Here is a 12,511-nt window from a genome sequence, read left to right on the forward strand (position 1 = left end):
CTCGTAAGGGCTCACAAAGAGGACAGAACCCAGGTGCAGGGATCACACAGGGAGGCTGAGATAGCAAATGATAAGTCTTTACTGAAGACTTCAAAAACCAGCAAATAACAATAAACAAGGCAACACGAGGAAACAGGATGTATTGTTATGACAGCATCTGTTGACAGCTGGTGAACCGCATTCAAGTTGTACTTCCCTTCGTTTTGCTTTATATCGTTATTTTAAAACCCTTAGCTTCTTTCTTTAAGGGAAGACAATGAACTGGTGTGGCGATAATTAACAAGAGGTGAATGAAATGGGCATGCGTGTGGTGGCTGCTTGTTTTTTCTCTCTCTCTTTTCCCATGAGCCTTAAGGGGTGGGAAAACAGCTGTTGGGAGTTGGACAAGAAATTTTGGAGGGAGATGGTTTCTTTTGGGTGAGGAAGTGGCAACATATGTTCTTTGCAACTCTTGTAAATTTTTTATTAGATTTACAATAATAAAGTTTCCCCCTGGAAAAAAACCTGCTCGACTGGATGGTCATCAACAACAACCGCTGGTCGCCATTCGAGATTGGTGCTGCTTGTGCTAGTCGAAGTACGATATCGCAGCCATAGGTAAGCCCATTTTTCATCAAGCTTCGGTTTCATCAAGTGTCACCAACCACCAGTTCGATAGTGAAGTGGGAATCAGAACGCCTAGGCAGTAACGAGTTTAGGACAGTATAAACTAGACATGGGGGACTAGCAGTGAGGAGACCATGCAAGCACACACAAAGACCAAGGACTGAACTGATGATGAAAACCAGGAACTTAAATACACGACCAGACAGCTGCACACACAATCACAGGAAACGAGCAGACGTGCGGAATGTGAGAAACCAATAATCCAATTCCAACCAACCAAAGTAGAGACACGGAACACAGGGTGAAACACGGGGTGAAAACAAAACAGGGAGTTAGCGGTCCGGAGTCAGAGGCGTGACAGTCGTCTTCAAAAAACTGAGTGACACAATATTTTCAAAGCCTTTCTCTTGATGACATGAACTGCTGATGTATTTGTAAAGATAAGATGAAGTTTACAATTATGAAACTGTGCAGCAGTTCTGAAATTTAGCTTATTAGTTATTTGTGCTTAGTTGGGAATGTTGCCTGAGGATTTAACGTGTTATAACCCTTAATTTAATAAGTTATAACTTTAAATTATTACTAAGAGTTATAACTCTTAGTAATAATTACCTCCAAACTGATAATTGAGACATTTTCCTGAACATTCTAATCAAGTTGACAAGCTGAGTGGGTTCATTTAATTTTAAGAAAGCAAACTTCTATATTTTTATAATACTGCTTTTTTAGTTTTGGGTTTCTCTCCACAACTCAAGACCACCCTATTACTGCAGTATGCTTGAAGTTTGGTAATGCTTAAATCCACACAATTCTTGCTTCCCTTCCATGTGTCATAAATACCTCTAACCAGCAGAGGGCCCTCTTGAGATTTATTTCTGGTGTCAACCATCAATAATTTCACTGTAAATGCAGTACAACACACAACTGCGTTAGACAAGAGACACTTTCAATAGACATCTTCTTTCATGCTGATGGAATCTACGGTGGTTAACACATCAACAGCAATAGCACAGCGAAACAATATCTGACAAAATATGTCAATACATCCCTTAAAATCAAAATATAAGTTAAATCCAGTGGGTTCATCTACCTGTATTACTTGTGAACATCTTAAGTGCTCTCAGTAAAGACCTGAAGAAGCACATAGCCTTATGATTTGGTCATATTAGAGCAAAATCATCACTGTTGTTCCTTTGCTAATGAAGCAAGTCTTGTCTCGTAAATAGCCAAATATAACAAATTCAATGAACTTATCAGGCCTTTTGCATTCATCGCTTCCCCGGCCTAGGTTAAAAGGCAACCCTGTTGCCACTGTACATCAACTTGTGTTTTAAAAGCCATATAAATTAAATTAATTGCACCCCCTGAACTTCAATGAAGCATGATCTTTGTACCAGGATGCCACTAAGGAGATTAAATTTCTGTTTGGCATCTTGTAACCATATTTAACAATGTCTTGAGACTATTTTCACCCCAGGCCCACAGCTCACTGGTTGTAAATAACAGCACAGATGTACGACACCACTGGGCTTTTATTCCTTGGAACCCAATTTTATGGATGAATCCGCAAACAGAAATTGAGTTTCCACACAATTTCAAGAGTCAGTAGCCGTTCAATTATGCTTTATCACACCAGCTTGCCACTTAGTTATCTAATCAATTTTGCAATCATTGCGATTAACTGGCTCAGGTATTTGGGAAATGCAGCCATTTAACAGTAATGCTCTGATTCACAAATTAAGTTTGACCTGCTGTGGAATACCAGCCTCCGTGTCGAGTGTGAACAAGTAGATTTCATTTATATATTTCATATATGATATATCAGAAACAGTCAAACAGTAAGAGTCAAAGGAAAGCAAGGGGAAAATCCACAGGAAGCTACTGTAACTGTGTCTACAGCACCAGTAATCAGTTTTGACTTTCTCGTAAGCCGCGTTTCCACCGCAGGAACTTTACCCCGGAACTAGGAACCTTTCGAGGAACTCAGTGCGTTTCGACCACAGGAACTAGGGTCTAAATTAAGTTCCGGGGACTTTATTTTACCCCAAAAAAAGGTCGGGGGGGTATTACTTTCCAAAAGTACCGGAACCTTTGGGGTGGGGCGCAAGCGCTGAAAATTTCTGATTGGCCGACTACTTGCAGTGTTTTATTTCAACCGCCATTTTTTAAAATCTGCTGCCGCAAACCGATTTATTTTCATAATAACTTGAAATCAAACTTGCATGTTATGCGGCGCAGTAGCCTACTTTTGGTTATAGCCTGCCAACGTCTTGGAATTATAATGTGTGCTCTTCTGTTCTTTTCTTGCTTTAGTATTCGTTTTATAAAATGCTAAGCATTCATGCTGGGACAGCATATTACGTACCAAAACATTCAAACGGATTAATTCGGTTGCTGAATATTTTCTTCCGGATTTTCTTTGTTAGCCTGTTGTAATTGACTCAAAACGTTTGATACAGTTATGTGAGATATGCGGTAGTTCTGCGTAATTTACATTGGTGATACAGTAAAAGCAAACTGGAAATCACCTTCCGCACTTTTTGTCAGGGTAAAATAACAGGTTAATTCTAGTAATCGTCCCTTTTGCTTTTTCAGACTGCCGTAATTTTACTCTGCCACTCTTCAATTCCACAAAAAGATCAGGAAGACTACGGACTAATTTATAGTGCATGGTTCGCATCTGGAGGGCAAACGGTGGCTGTACCACTGCTAATTTAAATTTTCACGCAAGTCCGAGTTTTCGTTCTATTCTTGTCATTTTGCGATTGGCCTATATGGAATTGACGATGAGAAAGTAATCAAATCAACAGCAAATTGTTTACAACGTGTGCATGTTTTCTGTTGTTGTTGCCAGTAATTTGTGGAATGTGAATGCATTCTGTCGCCTCGGATGTCAAGACATGAAAGTGAATGTTCGCATAAAAACATAATGAATGTATTTGAGAGGATATATAAAACAGTTACAATCTGACTATTGGCCTGTTATATCCTATTTGCTGCATAACAACGGTCCAAGTTCAACTACCAACGACAGTTTTGCTTGACAACAGTAAAATATGCCCAAACGGCTGCAGAAGAATATTTCAGGTGATTAAATCGATAAAAATCAATAAATACAACCATAACCATATATAGTCATTGTTGGTAACCCGTTGTATATAAGTGGAATAAACCCCTCCGGGCTGTCCCAGTTATTAGAAAATAATGTAGGCTACTTGTGTGGTAGTATGGAGTTACAGAAGAAATCATAGGACAGATGGACCGACGACAACATCGCTCTTTCATACGTTAGTGGGCTAATTTGCCTAATCTTCGCGGGACTTTAGACCGCGGTGGAAACGCAGACAACAATGGGCTGAAGGAACCTTGTTCCTGGGACTAAAAGTTTCGGGTACTTTTGGTGGAAACGCGGCTATAGAGTACAGCAGGCTTTCTTCACAGAAACAGAAAGGCCAGAAATACAGTTATGGGGAAGTGACAAACAGGAAGAGAGAAAAGGACCTGCTTCTTTCTCCACTTCCTGGAGAAAGTGGAACTGTCAGTGGAGCAGAGACTGCTAAAACTATTAACCTCTAGCCCTCTTGCTGATCAGAGACTACACAGAAAACCAGTCAGGAGTAGCACTACAGCCTCAGATTAATGATAGCACGGTTTATGTTTTATTAATTCATTAATGTATTAATATTAATTGACGTATTCAAAGACCGTATTAAAGTGTAATATTTCAACCGAGGGTTGAGAGCGCAGTCCTGATTGAGAAAGCACTTAAACTCAGACGAAAGGAGGAGAGACAGCGAATCAGTGCTCACCTCAGACAGCCCTGCAGCCAATCCTGAGGGTCCATCCCGGCGTTCTCCAGCAGCCCATTGGCCAGAGGTCTGGCGGAATGTTTATCTGCAGCCGGCTCGGGCCGCCCGCTGGCGCCGCTCCCGGAGGGGCTCCCGTCGGGCGTGTCCAGGTACGAGGAGGTCACCTCCAGGGCGGCCTTGCCGCTCTTCCCCGTGGCCGTCACGCTCAGCACTTCCTGCCGGCCCGCCTCGGCCCCGCCCTCCAGGAAGTGACAGCTCTCCTTGAGCCGCTGCTGGATCATGGGGGTGAGGGGCATGTCGAAGCTGAAGCAGCCGTCCGACTCGTCGGCGGAGGAGAGGGCGTCCAGCGAGTCCAGGCTGCTGTACAGCGTGCCGCGGAGCCGCTCCGACTCCAGGATGCTCTCGAACTGCGAGCTGAACACGTCCGTCGCCTCCTCGCTGTCCAGCCCCGCCCGGCCGTCCCCCTCGCTGCCCCGGGCCTCCACGCTCCTGCTGGGGAGACGGAAAAGGCGCCAGGTAAAAAAAACACGCAGGTGAGGAACAGCAGCTTCAGGTAAAAAAACACACAGGTGAGGAACAGCAGCTTCAGGTAAAAAACACACAGGTGAGGAACAGCAGCTTCAGGTAAAAAACATGCAGGTGAGGAACAGCAGCTTCAGGTAAAAAACACGGAGGAGAGGAACAGCAGCTTCAGGTAAAAAACACGCAGGTGAGGAACAGCAGCTTCAGGTAAAAAACACACAGGTGAGGAACAGCAGCTTCAGGTAAAAAACACACAGGTGAGGAACAGCAGCTTCAGGTAAAAACATGCAGGTGAGGAAAAGCAGCTTCAGGTAAAAAAACACACAGGTGAGGAACAGCAGCTTCAGGTAAAAAACACACAGGTGAGGAACAGCAGCTTCAGGTAAAAAAACACGCAGGTGAGGAACAGCAGCTTCAGGTAAAAAACACACAGGTGAGGAACAGCAGCTTCAGGTAAAAAAACACACAGGTGAGGAACAGCAGCTTCAGGTAAAAACACACGCAGGTGAGGAACAGCAGCATCAGGTAAAAAACACGCAGGTGAGGAACAGCAGCTTCAGGTAAAAACACACAGGTGAGGAACAGCAGCTTCAGGTAAAAACATGCAGGTGAGGAAAAGCAGCTTCAGGTAAAAAAACACACAGGTGAGGAACAGCAGCTTCAGGTAAAAAACACACAGGTGAGGAACAGCAGCTTCAGGTAAAAAAACACGCAGGTGAGGAACAGCAGCTTCAGGTAAAAAACACACAGGTGAGGAACAGCAGCTTCAGGTAAAAAAACACACAGGTGAGGAACAGCAGCTTCAGGTAAAAACACACGCAGGTGAGGAACAGCAGCATCAGGTAAAAAACACGCAGGTGAGGAACAGCAGCTTCAGGTAAAAACACACAGGTGAGGAACAGCAGCTTCAGGTAAAAACATGCAGGTGAGGAAAAGCAGCTTCAGGTAAAAAAACACGCAGGTGAGGAACAGCAGCATCAGGTAAAAACATGCAGGTGAGGAAAAGCAGCTTCAGGTAAAAAAACACGCAGGTGAGGAATAGCAGCTTCAGGTAAAAAAACACACAGGTGAGGAACAGCAGCTTCAGGTAAAAACATGCAGGTGAGGAACAGCAGCTTCAGGTAAAAAAACACGCAGGTGAGGAATAGCAGCTTCAGGTAAAAAAACACGCAGGTGAGGAACAGCAGCATCAGGTAAAAAACACGCAGGTGAGGAACAGCAGCTTCAGGTAAAAACATGCAGGTGAGGAACAGCAGCTTCAGGTAAAAAAACACACAGGTGAGGAAAAGCAGCTTCAGGTAAAAAACACGCAGGTGAGGAACAGCAGCTTCAGGTAAAAACACACCGGTGAGGAACAGCAGCATCAGCTGGTCAGGCTTAGTAATTTCTGATCAGGCAAAATGCATCCTATTTATTCCTACTTTACATCATGGCTAATCGACTGCTGGCCCAGGGGCCAAATTCAACACACCATGTACTTACTCTTGGCCACTTACTAATTATATCACATTTATTTAGCTGGCGTTGCAATGTAGGACAAACACAAGTGCATTCACCAAATTAATATGAGCAATATGCCAGATCTGGCTAACAACATTCCCAGACCATCATTTAGAAGAAGCAGAAAAACATATTGTTCAGATGCATTAAAAATGTTTATATGTAGGCCTACAGTGGCTTAAATCCCACAAGTTATAACAAAATGAGTATATTTGTATCTTATTCATACAATGTTTTCTAAATATTGTGAAATGGCCCATAGATAAAAGTAGGCTAGTTACTCTGTGTGATTATCAGTGTCGCACTGACGCTGCACGTCAGTATCAACATCTAACCGATCCAGTCCTTAAGTAACCCTGGTATCTGGATCAAATTAATGTCATTTTCCGATTCCGATTCCACATCAATAAAGTGTGCTCTCTCTCTCTTCAGCTACTCGTATAGGCAGATTCATTACTGCACCTTGCAGCAATGTTGACAGTGAACATCCCATTGTGCATTCACATGAACACTTAGCTTGCTAACAAAGCTTTAGGCAATTCTGCGCAAAAGAACGAATGTAATCAAGATGCTAGCAAACTGCAGGTGGAGCAAGTTTTGTTCAAATCAATTCTTTTTTTCTGGGACCCTGTCACAAAAAGTCAGAACTGTGCGTTAGGACTCAGTTGTTTAAGCATACGTGTGATGCGTAGAGGACCCAAAACATTTTCTCCAGAGGTGTGAAAAATCCCTGCACATCCATTCAAGGACACCCACCGTTGGGGGGCGTTTCTGGAGCCATCTGTGATCTATATTACTGTGTTGTACTTTAACACACAACTGAGACAAGAAATAAATATCAAAATCCCTGGGTGGGGGGGGGGGGGGGGGGGGGTCAATAAGTACCCTCAGTATTCCAAAGCTGAGGAAGAGCACTTTGTGCTTCAGGCAGCTTCAGACTCCAAGCCGACTGATGAATGTTCGGCGTGTTCCATCAATAACTTTCCCTGGGTTCATCTTTTTCTACAGAGAAGGTCCCTGGGTGCCCGTGAAGGAAATGCAGTGAGAGATCTGAGGAAAGGCCTGCCACTACGGTCCTCTAAGCAACCACTATTCTGTCAAAGACCGTATGGGAGGGACCTTCTGTCTCAAATAACATCAACATCAAAACTATTAATTCCTTAAACAAGAATTGCCCCCGGAATCTTGAAGAGATGCGATGTCACACGATCGCCAAGGTTGTCAGTAGTGTTCAGGACTTGTATAATATTTAATAGTGGTTAATAGGCCAATATATTTTTTATCACTGGTGCAAACTGCATTTTTAAACAAATAATACTTAAATCTTGTATTTTATGGAGTCAAATTTTACAGTACTTGACACCTGTAGGCTCATGCCCGTAGTTGATTGCATAGTGGCTAATTTATCCTCAGGATAAAATGCTTTATCAGTTTGACTAATTGTAGACAAAATAGGCAGATCAGAAAGACAGCAAAACAAATTTAACCAGAACGCAGTTCTATGACACAGACAACAATTATAATTGTTATCCTCCAAGAAATAAATTAACGAAGCCAGGTGGGTTGCCAAAGCTCTCTCTGCCGTCTGTGACAGTTCGATAGCCTGAGTTTACCACCACTACAAATGCCTTCAAAAATCCCGTCACGCCATCCGACTGTAATCTAAAATGCAGGCGCGCGCACAAAGCTGTGCGCGGAAAGTGCGCGCTGGGACGCGTGAATATGCAGAGGAAGTCATAAGCGCGCAATGGTATTATTCACCCCGAGACCTTAACACCAATAGCTTCCGACCGCGGAAACTCAAACTAAACAATTACGTTTCCGTTATTACCGCGTGTCAATGTCTGCTGTCCGGGACAAATCCAGTGCAAACCGATCTGTCAAATCTCTTTATCAAACTAAGGTTTTTCCATTTAAGCCAACAGAAATAGTTTCGTTTTTTAGTTCTATCATTTAAATGGAAGCTCTGGGGCAGTCGAGCCTGTGTAACGTCATGCAGCATGTGTCATTTCACCAGTTTTTATGCAATTTGTAACCTCTAAGATCCAAATCGCGATTACGCGAATTAAAATTTTCATCATTTCCTGTCCTGTCGAGTATGGAGATTCAAAGCGACCCTTTGAAAAAAGAAGGTTTTTTTATCGAGATAAGGCCTAATCCCACTTGCAAATATCGGCTATTATTTCACGTCGGCGTGTCCGTACACTGAATCTTTAATGCAGCAGTGGGGGCCCGCAATTTATTTACTTATTTATGTATTTATTTTTTGGTTTACTCATTCATTTATTTGAAGAACACTTTTTTTCCAATTTTAACTATATATACATTTACTGTAAAAAATATTTCAAATGTGGCTCATGTCCATCAACACTAACTATATTATATACTCATTGCAATGCTAAACCAATGTCAAATTCTCCATTCTCCCCACTAATTATAAGAAACTACCTGTTGTGACCTGCAAACCTGATACAGTAAAAACCAGACGATGTTAAATTGACTGTAACCCAGTGAGACTGAGAATTTCCTACTGTGCCTAAAAGCACACTGGGGGGCAGCTATTTCCCTCAAGTATACTATTCTGCTATTCTGGTTTACCTCAAAGTGAAGCAGACTAAAGAGGGGCCATTCATGACCCCAGAGATAAGGCCGCAGGGTTTACCTGCAGTCCAGTTCAGGTGTGGTCTCGCTCTCTGGGCTCTCCACACACACCTCTGGAATGATCCGGAACACCTCATCCTCCACGGGGCCCGGCTGGGGCAGAGGGGAGGGGTCAGAGTTTGTGCTCTTTGGGGTGCTCTCCAGAGCCTCTAAACTCTCTGGGGATGTCTCCACTTTAGTGTCCCCCTCCCCCTCCCCCTCCCCGTCCCCACGCCCTTCCGCCTGTACGTCTGTACCAGGAGCGTCCAGCCCTGCATTCCCAGGATCCTGTGCACTCTCCACATGGTTTTCTGCAAAACGGATTTTCTTGGGGGGCTTTTCCTTGGCCTGACCCCCGTCGAGGAAGGCGGCGAAGATCCCGGGGATTTCCGCCAGGATTTTGCTGGACTCCTCCAGAGGCTCGTCCATGAGCGCCACTGCGTCTGCGCCGAAGGCCAAGGCGGCCACCTCCACTCCGCCCGTCTCTGGCCCGCGCGTTAGCGAAGCCGCAGCCGGGATGTCCGTCGTTTTTTCCGTCGATTTTTCCTGGCCAGAGGGAACATTCCGGGCGTCTCCATTCACTCCAGTGGCGGTGTGCGCCTCGGCCTCAGCCCCTGAGCTCGGCGAAACCGAACTGTGCACCAGGGCCTCGGCCCACGGCTCCAGAACCAGGCCGGAGGCGAGCAGCGAATCTCCAGCCTTTTCCAGTTTGGAAGTCTCGGGGTCCGCCTGGGCCCCGCCCTGCCCGTTACAGGGGATCATGGCTGCCGAAACGACCGCCTGGGTGGGATGGTGCGTGTCCTCGGGCTCCAGGCCCGCAGGGGCATCCTGACCCCCTCCGCCCAGGCCGCTCAGCAGGTGTGCCAGCTCCCTGTCGATCTCTAGAAAGAGCGAAGTCTCATCAAAGTCATCCTCTCCAACACCATCAGCCGCTCCAGCCTGGAGAGAGGGATCTGGGCTCACTCTGCTGCCCCCTTGTGGAAGGATGTGGGAGTTTTCTATAGAAACAACAAAAGAGTGGGGGGAATTCGTTTGTTATTCTAGCAATGGTTATTTTGGGTTACATTGTCATTAACAGCACTCTGCTATGAAAACCTTTAAGGTATCAACACCAAAATGCTTAACAATCTCATTTAATTTTTATTTTTAAGGTCAAAACATCATCAAGTCAAAATCAAACAACATTTAAGTGTGTAATCTTTTGAAAATCACCAATACTCCAATACTCTTTCTCTCTCACCCTCTGGTCCTCTTGTTGGAACTTCAACATTATCACTGCATCATAATAATTGACTGATTGAACAAGCTTTTCTATCTCAACTGAATCTTGGATCTGTGGTTTCAAAACAGTGCCCTGTGTATGTGTAAGGGACATGTGAGAATGAACTAAAGGCCAGCCTCTTGCCAGTGCCATCATGAATGGCTCTTATGTTGTCAAGGAAACACTAAAGCACTGTATAGACTTTGTGAAAGAAGTAGGGCAAGTCTGGGAAGAGCAATTCCAAGTCAGTCCTGTAAGTGGCACTATTGCACCCTTTCTCTCAGGCAACCGCTCTTGCTTGTCGTGGCATATACCCAGAAGTAAGCACGCACAACAGGTCACATTCATATTGCCAATTTAGTTTAAAAAAGCAACATTCATAATCAACAACATATTTTTTGTGTCAATAATTAAATGATCAATATTTCTGAGGACAATGTACTCAAATTACTTTTATTACATGGTTATTAATCATCAAACACTTTTTTAAAACTTTCAGCATCATGTTAATTACAGCACCTTAATGCAACCCAAAATAGTTCCATATGACAATCGCTTCACATTATAAAACTATTCCTTTTTCACCATCTACGTGAAGCCTACGCGCTCATAACTTTAAAAGCAGACAAGGATTCTACCTGAGCATATTTCTGTCTGTCCCTGTTCCCGGTCATCAAACGACTCTTGCTACACAAGCTGGTTTTCACATTTAAACTTTTCTGAATAAAACATGGGAGACCACAGTTCAAGTATGAAAGATAAATCACACGCAAACCTCCAGTCTTTCTGGAAGCCGTAGGACCAAAGTAATAAAACAGGACAAACAGGAGTCCACTCTGCTCCAGCTGCTCCTGTATATACTGTAGTATGATTACACCTTCTACACACAGCACATTTCACCTGTGTCAGGATAACAGAGAACCTCCACCAAATCAGGCCTGGTGCTCAATACTAATTCTGAGGAATCACGTTTCACTTAAATTAAGCTGAGTTTATCCTGTACATTGTGGCATGCTCAGTCAGGCTAGTGCAACATAGCACTGAACCAAGCTGCACAAAGGTGTCAAATATCAGGGATATATTTAGTTCTGTCGGCAGAGAAAAACGGTTATTGCATTGAACTTGAGCTGCTGTTAACCTGACCTTTCCAAGAAAGCACCGATAACTTAATTACAGCTCGTGGCAGAGAGATCATTAGATTTTAGTAGCTCTGGAAGACTGAGATTGGATGAAGAGTCTTCATGGCGACAGTGTCTCTTAAATTGTCTCAAATACTCTATAAATTGAGGGAAGACAGCCAAACAACTGGACCTCTCCCTTCCTTTGTCCAAATGCGTTGCATTAAAGGCTCTCAGTCTCTATTCTATCTTGTGCCAACTGATGGAAGACTCAGAAAGTCTCACAGCAAGGAGCATGGTCAGCCACTAGATGGCAGTGTTTTACCAATGACATTGCACCCATCAGAAAAGCGGTGTGCATGTGTATTTTTGTTTGTGTGTGTGTGTGTGTTCATGTATGTGCGTGTGTGCGTGTGTGCGTGTGTGTGTGTGTTGAGCTTTCAGAAGGATGTAGATTTGTGACAGCCATATCAAAGCCACTGTGTGACAGGCATATCAAGGCCTTCAACGTCTCCAAAGATAAGAAAGAACTAGGGTTTCTTCAGTTAACATCCAGCTGCATAAATGGATAACATTTTTTAAAATGTGGACAATGCACAGTACACTGCCCTAGATGAGGGCTGCCAAGCAGATCATAATTATGATGATGTCTGCCAAAACAAACCAAATAAGCACTGAGCAGACATCCAGAGACGTGCCAATGCAAGGGAACTGTGAAAGAATTAGTCCACCATCTAAGAAATGGTGCCTTTTCAGGGCAGACAGAGGCACAGTCACGAGGACAGTCACAGTTAGAAAGCTAATGAACTCGTACAGGGCTGCACAGAAGAGCACTGTCTTCATCAGGGGTAAGATAACCCTTACACTTCAGCGATGCAGTTCCCTCATTCACACACGTGTACACACACACACACACACACAAAAGAGGGACCAGAATCATAACAGAATATCTGTTTGTCCCTTTACTTTGAATAACACTTAAACAAAGCCATTGCTTTTATCAGTACTTTTCCAGTAACTTGCTTAACACACCTGTTATTCAGAAAGAAGGAGCA

The 12,511-nt window shown here is 43.9% G+C and overlaps 1 protein-coding gene across 2 annotated transcripts in view; it reads right to left on the reverse strand.

Moving 5' to 3' along the window:
* Positions 1–12,511, reverse strand: part of psd3l (pleckstrin and Sec7 domain containing 3, like) — a 153,958-nt gene that overhangs the window by 103,977 nt on the left and 37,470 nt on the right. The window contains exons 4-5 of one of the 2 annotated variants that reach the window (XM_035392101.1): positions 9,100–10,075; positions 4,416–4,907 (exon numbers count right to left, since the gene is read on the reverse strand). In XM_035392101.1, coding sequence (XP_035247992.1) covers positions 4,416–4,907; positions 9,100–10,075 — 1,468 coding nt within the window. The remainder of the gene's footprint in view (positions 1–4,415; positions 4,908–9,099; positions 10,076–12,511) is intronic. The other variant, XM_035392102.1, reaches the window with a different exon arrangement.

This window comes from Anguilla anguilla, chromosome 14, assembly GCF_013347855.1.
Source record: "Anguilla anguilla isolate fAngAng1 chromosome 14, fAngAng1.pri, whole genome shotgun sequence".
Lineage (NCBI taxonomy): Eukaryota > Metazoa > Chordata > Actinopteri > Anguilliformes > Anguillidae > Anguilla > Anguilla anguilla.